The sequence below is a fragment of the Accipiter gentilis genome, chromosome 28 (assembly GCF_929443795.1).
Source record: "Accipiter gentilis chromosome 28, bAccGen1.1, whole genome shotgun sequence".
NCBI lineage: Eukaryota > Metazoa > Chordata > Aves > Accipitriformes > Accipitridae > Astur > Astur gentilis.
The window spans coordinates 924,244-936,153 of record NC_064907.1 but is presented as its reverse complement, the minus strand read 5'-3'; the positions used below and the strand labels follow the sequence as shown (position 1 = coordinate 936,153).

Genomic DNA, 11,910 nt, shown 5'->3' with positions numbered 1-11,910 from the left:
AAACAGCAAGCTCAATAAAACATCTTTATTCTGTACATTTATATATAGATGCTTGGGGAACAGGGACAACCCCCAGCATTAGAAAAATTCAAGACAACAAAACAGCAATTATGAAGAGCATGGCACCAAGAACAGTCATGCCACAGATGGCAAGGATGAGGTGAGACTAGCCATCAGCTATTTCAGAGGAGGTCACAGCACCCCGTGCCTGCTTTGGGGCAGAAAACACCAGGGCTGCTGCGAACAGCTGGGGTACAGCCCCCCCAGGCAGCTTTCTTTGTGACCCACTAGCACCAAAGGGAAGAACCTGCTGGCAGCTGGGGCCTTTCCTTGCAGGCATGGGTGAAAGACCATGTCACTGTAACATCAGAGCACTGCCAGGATGGGAAGAAAGAGGGATTCTGCTTGAGCAGTGATCCTGAGCCAGCAACTCCTGTCACATTGCTGGGCTGATGGGAGAAGAAGCAGAGTTTTCAGCTGGGTCAGTGCTCCCCCCAAGGGACAGGTCACTCCCATCACTACTGAGCTGCCTCTGAATCCCTCCATGTATACTACCATTCCACTGGCCTCCCCACACCTCAGCACGCTCTTTGCAGGGTGCAGCTGCCACCTCGCCATCTGTTAGAGCCCAGCCCAGTGGAGAGCGCTGCTTTGTGACATCTACAGATCAGCACGGGCCGCTCAGCCCCACAGGCACTGCCTGTGCCAGCAGCCCAGAAGCAGAACGTGTTCTCAGGATGGTAGAAGGGCTGTTGGGGTGTCCAAGTGCCATCACAGGCCCTCACCATTCCCTTCAGTCAGGGCTGGCAGGCTACCATGCCATGTGACAGGGCTGGCTGAAGGCCTGTTGCCCACAGCTGACAGATTTGGTCTAACAGTCAACAAGAAAATCAAAAGCCTATGTACAGCTATACAGCCCCTGCTGCACCCTCCAAGCTACGAGTGGCCCAGAATGACAGTCACACAGGGGAGCTGCACAACAGTGAGTGGGGGACAAATGTGCTCCACTCTTGTGCACAGAGTCCTTGCTGGCAACACCAACTTTCCTCTGACAACAAACCCCAGTGGCAAGGGAAAGAAAAGAAGTCTTTCTTGAGGAGAAACAGAAATCAAATCACGCCACTGTCAAATCACATCTAAACAATAGAAGTCACCTGGTTCTGTGTTAGTAACACAGCCTGTCCTCCTCACACATTAAGGCAAGCATATGAGGAGTAAGCTGGGCCAGGCCCTGGAATAGCCACACCAGGTAGCCCACTGCAAACCACTGCTGCAGACATGCAGGTGACACCTGCAGCTGAACATCCACAGAAACAACCTGCACACACCAGCACAGGCCCAGGCCCCACTCTGCTCCACAGAATGGCCTCCTGCTCGGCTGCTGCAAGGAACAGATGCAAATGCCAACTCTGCCTTGCCTTTCACACCATTACATCAGAAAGCTGTGCCACTTGGAGCAGCCACAGCTTCCCAGGAGTTGGAAAGCGGGATGCTGAAGGTGTGTACATGTGAGTGGAGAACAGGACACTTGGCCAACAGTAAGACACTCAGATTGGAGTAATGCAAAACCAACACACAAATGGACACACAGCAGATTAAAGCTAACCAAGATTAAAATGGTTAAAGTGTCCTGAATGCGTTTTGAGAAGTTCAACCAAGTCCTTGCTGTGGGTAGCAGGGCCTCTTCCATCCCCTGCCCAAAGGGATGTGCTGCAGGATGACTCGAGAGGATTGTTATCAACCTAGTGCTCAGAGAGCAGAAATGGGACCAGATCTTGTGTGAGAGATGGAAAAACATCCCTTCACTGCTAGTCTTCAACGGTTCTCCTCCTCCCAACCAGTAATTTTCAAACAGTAAACAAAGCCAGAACTTGCCTGCCCAGGTCTGCAGGTGCCTCTGATCTATTCTGAAGGAGGACAGGGTAACGAAAGCTGCAGGCAATGTGGAGAACATGCTTAACTTGCCCCATGTACGGCACTGAATGCGAGAAACTCTCCAAGGCTCCATCTCACAGTGCGGAGGAGGGACACCCATGCTAGAATAGGACAGCAGCAGCTCCAGGCATCACTCAGAGAGTCACAGAAGCTTCCATCCTTCTCCCCAGGTGTTGGTGAGTGGAGATCTCTCTGACAGTGGTAGTCAGAAGCTCAGCTGTCCAGGCCCCAGGGACTCCTCCAGGCCGTTTTCTTTGGTGATGATGGCTTGGAGGTCAGTGACATGCCCAATGCCTTTGGTAACTCCTTCACGGAAAAGCAGCTTGGCTCCGATCTTCAAGTATTCAGGATGCTTGATGAACCTGAAACAGACGACTGCCTTCTCTCCTGTCCGCAGCTTGTCCTGAAAAGAAAAAGGGGAGAGCTTAGACCCAGCTACCATACCAATGCATGCAGGAGAGGTGTATGTGGATGCTAAGTTGAGGCAAATGAGCAGGTTGCCTCCCTCAGACTGCATGGCTTGAGCCCTTCCCATTACTGTATGCATAAGGCAAGACAGGAAGACACGGGCTCTGGAGAATGGAGAGTTCACCTCCCTTCACAGTCTTGCTGTAGTCCATCACACAGCTTGTTTTGTGAGGAGGGAATTCTTTAACGTGTTGGGAGGAAAAGCAACCAAATGGGCAGGATAAAGGGATGGAGTGTGCTCCTAGGAAGGGACTCAGCTACTCAAGATACCAGTAGGCCCTAGCTTTACTAGAGGACATGGTGGAATCCCAGCAAACCCCACGGGGAGGTCCATCTTCCTCCCCTTCCCTCCCATGCCTACCTTTCCATGGATCTTCTCTACAATAGCAGTCTGTCGCACATTCCCCACGTGCACTGTCACCTGAAAGCCCTTCCGGAAAGTTGTGGCATGGAACAACAGCACGATCTCGGCTTCAAACACTGAGCAGATGGTGGGGTTCATTTCTGGGCTCACCATGACCATGCCCTGCAAAATAACCCAAAGCTCAGACCAGTTCGGGCCAGTCCCCTTGCTTCTGAACAGCCACCAAAATCACAAATACATCTCCACTCTCCGATTGGGCTTGCATCCCATTCTCAGCCTTGTAGTCATCCTACTTCATAGCCTGGCCGTTTTCTCCCCTTCCAGCAAGTTGCCTGTAAACATCCCTACTTCATTCCCACCCTACCAATGGTGGATCTCCAGGGAAGCCTCAGTCCTGCTCACTGGACCAGTGATCAACCTGGCAACAGCAGGACTCACCTTGCGCAGCAGGGAGCGGTCGAAGGGTCCGAGGGCCAGCGTGGCTGCCTGCCCAGCCCGCAGTACACGGCAGGCAGAGCGGTTGCGTTGGATACTGCACACTTTCAGCCGGAGGAACTTCCCGTCATCAGTGGGACCGACGACCAGGTTCTCCCCTTCTCGGCAGATCCCACTGCCCAGGGCAGAAGAGCAGGACAGAGTTCATCAGGAGAGAAGAAAGAAATTTCACCCTCCAAGATCAACCTAAACAAACTCCCCAGGACCAAGGACGTGAGTGTCCTTGGACTCCTACCCAGGACCAACTAACAGGGATGCAAAGCTGGTAGGAACAGGGATTTCCTACAGTAGGAGTGAAAGCCACACTATCACCCTTAAAATAATACCATGTACAGACAGGGGCCATTCTGTCCCCAGTGCTCTGCCACACTGCATTGTTTCTGCTGGAGAGACTGCAGTTGACACCTGTTCTGCGTGGATGCACTGGTAGCCAAACTGTTCTGATCACTCCTGAACACTGAGGGACAGCTGCCTTCTCATGGGGTCGCATGCAGTTAACAACTGCTGGGATCAGAGGACTTGTCCTCTACATTTCCTCTCTCTGCTTGAGGAAGGAAGAAAGCAACACCTTGAGATCATGGCTAACCTCTGCTGCCTCTGGGTCCCAGCATGCCTTCCTTCAGCATGCTACAGGTCACATTCCTAATCCAGCAACTTTAAAGCAGACTCTCTGCTTGTCACCACATGATCAATAGTCTGTTCATGGCACCTCCCAGCACCCTCTATGGCTTTACCCTCACTTGGTGCAGTCATCTGGCAGCAGACAGGACTGAGCCTTGTACTGCTTCCACTTCCACAGTGGGTGACTCTAACATTGTGGGAACTCCAGCAACCATTCACACCCACACTTGTGTGCCTGGCCTCACTTACCTCGACAAAGTTCCTCCCACAACAGTCCCCACCTCTGGCACAGTATAAATTTCATCAACCTGCAGCAAAGCAACAAGAACAAGCTGCTCAGACAGCTGTGAAATAGCACTCCAGAATGAGGCCAAGGAGCCTGACCCTTGTGCAGAGGGAGGTGAGCTCTCTCCTGGTCATCAGACACTATCTCAGAGCTTTCACCAGCTCCCACTACCTTCCCATTAGAGAAACCTCTGCCTTTTAAGTGGCAACCAGAGAAACAATCTTATCCCTGAGATGGACATCCCTTGGTTAGGACAGAGCCCAGCCTAACAGGCTTTTTTCAAGGACTGAGTCCTTTCTTTACTTTCACGTCTCCCAATAGTCCAGGAGTTCACCACATCTCTCCCCATGGTGTCCGGATCCCCCAGATTTTGTCATGTCACAGCAATGAGTGCAGTACCAGAACTGGAAACAAACTATCCTTACGCACCTGAAACTCTGTGAGTTGCTGCATTAGTTCTTCCTGCTCTTTACTGTTGGTCAGTGGAGGGAGGATATTAAGGAAGACTTTCAAGAGATCCAGGTTCTCCCCAGAAACACTAGACAGTGTGAAGATTGGGGTGATGCTGTCAGACACAAATAGACAGGAATAAGCAGAAGGCCAGAGCACAGCTGCAGAAGGTGGCTGGGATTCTGAATCTACCGAGTCCAGCAAGAGGACAGAGACCACAGTGATAAATGGCTAGAGCAGGAGGGCACATGGGCTAGATACAACTCTGTGATAACCCCTGCCTCAATGGTTGGTCGAGGCACCCATCCCCTGCCAACCCACACTTCTGTTATGGAGGAGTAACTCCAGTGCAGCCTCGGGCACCTTCTACTCTCAGAGCCCAGAAAAAGGCCTGGAAGGTGAAAATGCCTTCTTGGAGAATGCAAAGGTAGGAAACTCAATGAGGAGCCAAGATGTTCAAGATGCGGTCACCTCCCCTGTGGTTGCCCTTCCCCAGCTCCGCACAGCAGCCCAGTCTGAATTGCCTGCTCCCAGCAGAAGAAAGGAAAGGTCCCTTACTTGGGAGACTGTGCAAACTGCTGTGCTGCTGTAACAGCATCGTCATCTGAGTTCACAAGCAGGGGGAGCTTGTTGCAGCCTGGCTGCTTCAGGATTCGCTCCAGCTGCTTCACTGTCCGTTCCACGGTGGCTTTCGAACACAAGTCAACTTTGCTGATGACAATGAAGAAGGGGACCTTGAGGGCCATGGCCAAGCCCAAATGCTCTCGTGTTGTTCCTGCTGCAGGAGACAAGTGAGAGTGCAGGTGCAGTAGCAGTCACCACTGTTGCTTGTTTATGTGACAGCTATGTCTCCTGGCTCTTCCACAGGCCCACTCTAGAGATTTCACCCTAACTGCTTAGTTCATCATGCAATGAAAAGTCAAAATAATTCTTTTAAACGAAACCAAACATCAGCCCAGAAAAATAAAAACCACCAAGAGTTTTTGTGACTAATCTGTTTGCTTCAGAAAGATACAGTAGTTTTCATTCTTGGGCTAGAGTTTGCCAGAAAACAGCCACAAAAATGTCAAGGAAAAATGTGGGAGAACTCCAGCTGCCTTTTTACAAGGCTTCAGGATTCAGCACCCTTAAGAATATGTCAAAGTTTTTTTGGTTTTTTTTTTTTATTTTCTTTTTTTTTTTCCTGACAAACAGAGCCTCAAATTCCAAACAAAGCCTCTCTGTCCAGGGTACAGTTTAATGCGGTCCACAGCTGGTAAGAGTATCCCAGCTCTGCTCCCCTCCAAGGCACTCATAGGCACTGCCTTACAAGAAATCAGTGGAGGCTTCCAGACTAATACTTTTTTCTGACAACCATTCCCAGCTAACAATGACCCACTTCCCCCATTCTCCATTTCTCTTCACACACTGCTGTCAATCCATGCAGGCAGAGCAACACTCACCAATGCCAGTGTTGGCGCTAACCACCAGCATAGCAAAGTCCGGGCAGTAGCTGGTGAGGCCAAAGATGGTTGTTTTCAGATACTTGTGGTGGCCAGCCAGGTCAATGAAAGTGATCATTTTGGAAGAACTCTCACATATCTCTTCTGCTGTTCGGGAGTCACTGTAATTTACCACCTGAGGAACATAAGGACTTGGTGAGAGAAGGACCCCCAACAAACAAGTGAAGAAAACCCAGTTCTTATCTATCCACTTTGACCTCAGAATTAGTGAGGAGAGATCATTCACCGTGGGTACAAAAACCGGCATCTGTTGCAAATGGACAAGCAGCACTTGGGTTTGGCTAAAGGGACACAGAGCTGTGCCCTCTCTCTTCCCTCATACCCCACTCACAGTCTTAACAGGAGGGTAGTTCTATTCTCCTCCAGCTTTCTAAGTACAGCAGCCCACTCTCTCACCTCTCCTTTGCTGTTGAAGCCGAGGATCTCAAAGCTGATGCTTGACGTTCTTCCTGATTGGATTTCATGGAGGTGCCGGAAGAGGTTGAGGCGTGCTCTGCCCCGCCCATTGTCCAGCTCTCCTTGCGTTAGGACACCCAACAGGGTTGACTTCCCTGAGTCCACATTCCCCAGCACAGCTACTCGCAGGTCTAAGAACTACAGGAAGAAGAACAGAGAAATTATGAAATTTAACCACTGCTGTGCTGGGTGTGCACTGAACACTACATGGCAGTGGAGACGTGCCTCAGAGAGCTTCCCTCCATGATGGATACTCTGCGGTGTAATCTTGCTCAGATTCTGCTCTTGCTTCCAGCAAACCACTGTCTAGGAGTTGCGACACACTCTCTAGAGTTGTGATGTGACACATCAGACTTTGATATAACAAAAAGGATCATTTGCTGCAGCAGGAACTCTAAATCCTTCCTTGTTTGCACACTGGCCTGCATCAGAACTGTTGCCATAGAAGTGAAATAATTTCTCACTTCTGATCCAGGCGATCTCCTCTACTGCTATCTGCCTCAACCACAATCTTGGAGATGAAAAGCATTACCATCAAGCCTCCCTCTGGCAGCTCTTTAAAGCATCTGCTATGGGCCAATCTATGACAAAGTGCCTTTAGGGTTTGGGCTCCCATCCCAAAAGGGAGCTGCTTGTATGAAGCCTCTAAGTCTCCAGCAGGAGAAGATGGCCAAGTTGCAGGTCCCTACCTGCTGGTTGTCAGGCACCTTTCGGACAAGCACCTCCGTTATCTTCCTTGGAACATCACTGTCGTAATCGACCTCCCTCTCCCGCAGCACCGTAATGTCAGCCCCAACCCTGCCGTAAACATGAAAAGGAAGAGTGAGATACACTTGTACTTGGCAGCTCTTGCACCTCTAGAATCACAGCTGGCAAAGTGAATGGGATGAAAGCTGGGGATAGCAGGGAAGGGAGCCTCAAGCTTCTAGCCAAAAGCCCTAAAACTGCCTTTGTATTTCCAGAGCCTCATGATGAGGGAATTTCAGTCATACAGAGGCTTTGTAGAATGGAGCCACCGGCTCCTCAGGGGATTCCTGGGGCCAAGCCTCTCTACTGGAGGCTGTTTAGGCCTGCGGGTCCTGCAGATGAAAGGGAACACGTACTTCTCTGCCATACGGCGCAGTGTCTTGAGCGAGGCACGCATCTCCTCCTCTGAGAGGCCCACAAGCAGCCCATTGTCCTCCACGCCGATCTGATAGACAGCCTCACCTCGGCCTTCCTGTAGTCGCCACTTCATCTGTGTCACCAGGTGCTCAAAGCGATATTGCGAGGGATTCACTAGCTTTAGCTGTTTAACAGAGGGGCTAGTTATAGTCATAGCCTGGATGCAGAGGGAATCCCATTGCGTAAGCCAGCAACTCCCTAACCCAACACCATGAAGCAATGCCGCCAACTCTGACCCACCTCTAGAAAACACAGCCCATGTTAGTGTCTGCATAGAAGCCATAGGACAGGTGAGAAAGGGTTTCACAAAGGTGCATACATATGGTAGAAGAGATTTCCTGCATCTTGCCAAAGGGATCTGTACCCTGCCTGCTGTGAGGGTAAAGACAACACTGTGGGACCTATTTCTGACACAGGAAACAAGTAAGTGCAAATGGCAGAACAGCCACAAGAAAGTGACAAATTATTATCGGGGACACCTGCAACTCTGTCTCAAAAGGAAGATTTCAGGAAAAACACAGTGGGTCTTCTAAAACAGATTCCTAAAAATGAGTACTGAGATGAAATTTTTCCAGCTCCACATACTGGGTATCGCTAGGCACAGAGACACAGAAGATGACTGATAGTTCCTTAGTACAGTGTCTACTTTTCTGTCCCTTCCTTGGACATGGTCCCCATATACTGTCTTTGGTGAATTTACTGCAAAATAACCCTCTGGGAGGAAGACCTCCTTCTGCAACCTCAAAAGGCTCACCTTGTACTCGATGTTCCCATCTTCTGCCTGGTCAGAGAATAAAACAAGACAGAAAGGTTAGATGCTGTGCCAGCAGGGACTTCTATAGGCACCAGCTGCCCAGATACTCTGCAGCTTGTGCTGATGGCTTCAGAGAGAAGGAAAGTGGCAGAAATATACTATGTTAGGTCACAGCCTCTTTTGCCATTCATTCCTACACAACTGGAACTTACTTTAGGTTTGTTTCTGCTGTTAGAATCCCACATGATGAAAACCAGAGGACAAAACTAGAGAGGGACACAGGGGATAATACTGTTTGGGGGGGATTTTTTTAACTGCCAGTAAAGAATAGGTCCAGTCTAACAGTTAGAGAGAGAGAGTTCCAGTTTCAAAAAGGCACAGGCCAGCAGATGATTAAAAGTGTCCCCTCTCACCCATCCATGACCCACAATGCCACCCACAGCACCTCACTCCCACCCTATCCACCAGCTTCCATCCACTGAATGTGCACAGAAACAGGGGACGGGGAACAAAAGTCGCTGCCTCCTCTCCTGCACACTGATACCCTCCCTCCCTCAGTTAGTGTTTCATTGACTCCACGACTTCCATATCCTTGCATATCTTCTCTCTGCAAGAGAGAAGGACTGCAGACATAAAGCAGCAAGCTATTGGCTTCTTTGCAGTAAAGTAGGCTGGTCACTGGCCTGGCAGTTCTGGAGAACCAGACCTGATTGGGACTGTCTGTACACAACCTGCTCAGAAGAACTTTTCCAGGAAGGGCAGGAGCCTGACTGGGTTGTCACAGAAAGGCCTGGGTACTCATCAAGCTCACTGCAAACACAACAGGCTCCAGCTTTCCAAAGAGAACGTATAGCCAATAGTGAAGTAATTTTTCCACTGATTTGGTCTAAGGACCACTGAGAAAGGGCTGGAGCCTGCAGGAAGCCAAGTACTCTGGCAGACTAAATGAGGCTGCCAACACTAAGCAACTCCTTTTCTCTGGACACTTATTTGCATGTCAGGAGAGGCAATAGCCCTCTCCATGCCTTCTACCTCAGCTCCTAAACACAGCAGTGCTTATGGTGGCAAAAGGCCAACAGAAGGAAGTTCTGAATTGTCAGCTCAGCTCTCAGGCAGCAGAGCTATGCAGTGAGAAAAGGGTACTTGCAGAAGGTTTTCCTCTTTTACCAGCTATCAACTTTCCAGCTCCAAGAAAAACACATTCACATACTGCGCTGTCACCTAAATAAGGGGGTGGGTCTCTTTCAAGGCAGCTGAGACTAGAAAAGCAACAAGCCTAGACTTGCTGAGCCACATACTGCACAGGGTAGCCAGGGACAGGAAGCTGTGCTGAAACCACAGGGGGCTGTCCAGCCTTCAGCTAAAAGGAACAAAAACTAAACTGCAGCTGCAGGGGACAATCCTGCCCGTGAAGAAGATCTAACAGTAGCAAAGCACTGGTTTTCCCTTCTTGCCAAGAGTCACAGCCCTGCATTGTGGAGGAATTGCTCCCTCTTACATATTTTACAGAAAGCTCAGCGAGTGAGGCCAAACAATCGACTCCAGGGCAATGTAATGCTCCCCACACTGGCAGTCCTGTTAGTGTGGTGCCAACTGCCTGAACTAACCAACACACCCACTTAGTACCAATGCCATTTTTTCGTGCTACAAGAGCCAAGTGCCTCACATTCTGTCAGTACTGTCTGCATCTCCATGTAAGACAGTTGCCGAATTAGCTGGGAAGGGAGTCACTAGAACCTGCTGAGCAATGCCTATGAGTCTGGCAGCTGGAAAGGGACCTAGATGCACCAGATCGGCTCTCGGAGGGATGTGAACATGGTGCTCGGGACTACAAGTTGAGCAAAGCTTTATTTCCAAAGCTATTCAGCTCCCAGATGGTAAAGCACCCACAGACGGACATCACGCAGCGAGATACTACCAATGGACAGGGTTTGGTGGACCACACAGGGAGCTCGCTGGCACTGGGGGCACAAGCACTTTGTGTTGCCACGTCAAACCCCGGAGAAGAGACCAGGGCAGGAGGGCACACCGCTCTCGGGGCCGGGCCTGCAGGACAGCCCGCAAGGCTGCTAGCCCAACCCCGGCACGACCCTGCACCAACACCGCCGGGACCCTCGGCCGAACCTCTCCAGAAACTGCCTTCAGCCTGACCCGCGACCAAACCTGCCAGGGTCCGGGGCTGACGCGGGGCGGCAAGCCCGCGTCGCACGGAGCCGCTCGGGAGGACGCCATCCCGCCGCCCCCGTCAGCCCCCGGGCCCCTGCCCGGCCCTGACAAGAGCCGCGCGGGCCCCCGCGGCGCCAGGCCCCGGGCCGGGGGACGCCTCCTCCGCGGCTGACGGGATGCGGCGGCCGCTGGCCCGGCCGGCGGAACTCACCTCGGGCGGCAGGTACGGCGGGTTGTTGGCCTTCCCCCCCCGGCTCCGCCCGTTCTTCTTCTTCGCCTTCGAGCCGCCGCCGCCGGGCGCGGTTCCCCCGCGCCCGCGCAACGGCCCGCCCGCCCCGCCGCCCGCCGGCCGGCAGCAGCCCCCGAACAGCTCCGACACCCGTGAGTCCATGGCGGCCGGCGCGGCCCCGCCGCCCCGGTGCGGCGCCCGCTCGCGGCCCCAGCCCCGCCGCCCCGGCCCCGCCGTCAGCAACCGCCGCGCGGCGCCACGGGAAACTGAGTCCCGCCCGCCTACGGCTCCCGGGGCGCCCCGCCCCTCAGAACTACAACTCCCGGCACGCCCCGCGGCGCGCCCCGCTCGCTCCTTTATGGGCTCCCTCCGCGGGGGCAGATGGGAGTTGGAGTCCGAAGGAGGGAGCGCCGCCTGGCGGCCGCGGCGCACAATGACCGGGCTGCCGCCGCTCCCCCGACCCTGGCCTCCGGGATGTGCCGGTGCCGGCGGGTTTCCCCTGTGGCAGTTCACAGGCTTTGCGGCGGCGCAGAGCCCCGAATCCCCTGTTCAGTGACAGCGAGCCGTCACCACCCGTTCTGACCCGCGTCGGGGAGCTAGAACTTTTTTGAAGGCGTTTGGCATTGGAGGTACCTCGTATCTCCACACCGGCAGCAGTCCCGTACAGAGCTATCCCACGGGACGCCTTAAGCTCCTGCCGAGGAGGCGCTGGGGGGCGGGGGGGGGGAGGACACACACGACAGCAGAAGACCCTCCTGCCGCGCGCCGCATCCGCTCACCGAGTGTTCCGCCAGCCTCCGATACCACCGCCACCGAGCCTCGATTTTCTCCGGCGCATCCCCTAGGGAGGCCGACGCTTGACTATTGTAAAACTTTCACACTCTTTGGCGCTTTTAACAGCCAGCCAAGGTTTCTGTAAAGTAACCTCACCCGCCGTCAACGCCGGGGAGCGGCTCCTCCCACCACCCACCGGCAGCGACCGCCCTCCCCTCGCCGTGTTTTGGAGGCAGCACCCAATGG

The 11,910-nt window shown here is 52.9% G+C and overlaps 2 protein-coding genes across 4 annotated transcripts in view; one reads left to right on the top strand and one right to left on the bottom strand.

Annotated features, from left to right (window-relative positions):
* The window catches only part of POLR1C (RNA polymerase I and III subunit C), a 141,174-nt gene that overhangs the window by 48,896 nt on the left and 80,368 nt on the right, over positions 1–11,910 (top strand). The window lies entirely within an intron of this gene.
* GTPBP2 (GTP binding protein 2) lies at positions 12–11,782 on the bottom strand. Of its 3 annotated transcripts, none has more exons than XM_049831158.1 (12): positions 11,670–11,782; positions 8,496–8,522; positions 7,681–7,865; positions 7,267–7,375; positions 6,518–6,715; positions 6,062–6,236; positions 5,178–5,397; positions 4,599–4,734; positions 4,133–4,191; positions 3,206–3,377; positions 2,765–2,929; positions 12–2,338 (listed from the first exon to the last, which is right to left on the bottom strand). In XM_049831158.1, exons 3-12 carry the CDS (start codon positions 7,812–7,814, stop codon positions 2,141–2,143), a joined length of 1,566 nt encoding a protein of 521 aa, XP_049687115.1. In that variant the 5' UTR covers positions 7,815–7,865; positions 8,496–8,522; positions 11,670–11,782; the 3' UTR covers positions 12–2,140. The 3 variants fall into 3 exon arrangements, with proteins under 3 accessions (XP_049687115.1, XP_049687113.1, XP_049687114.1); XM_049831156.1 differs by lacking the exon at positions 11,670–11,782 and adding an exon at positions 10,873–11,067; XM_049831157.1 differs by lacking the exon at positions 11,670–11,782 and adding an exon at positions 8,708–10,813.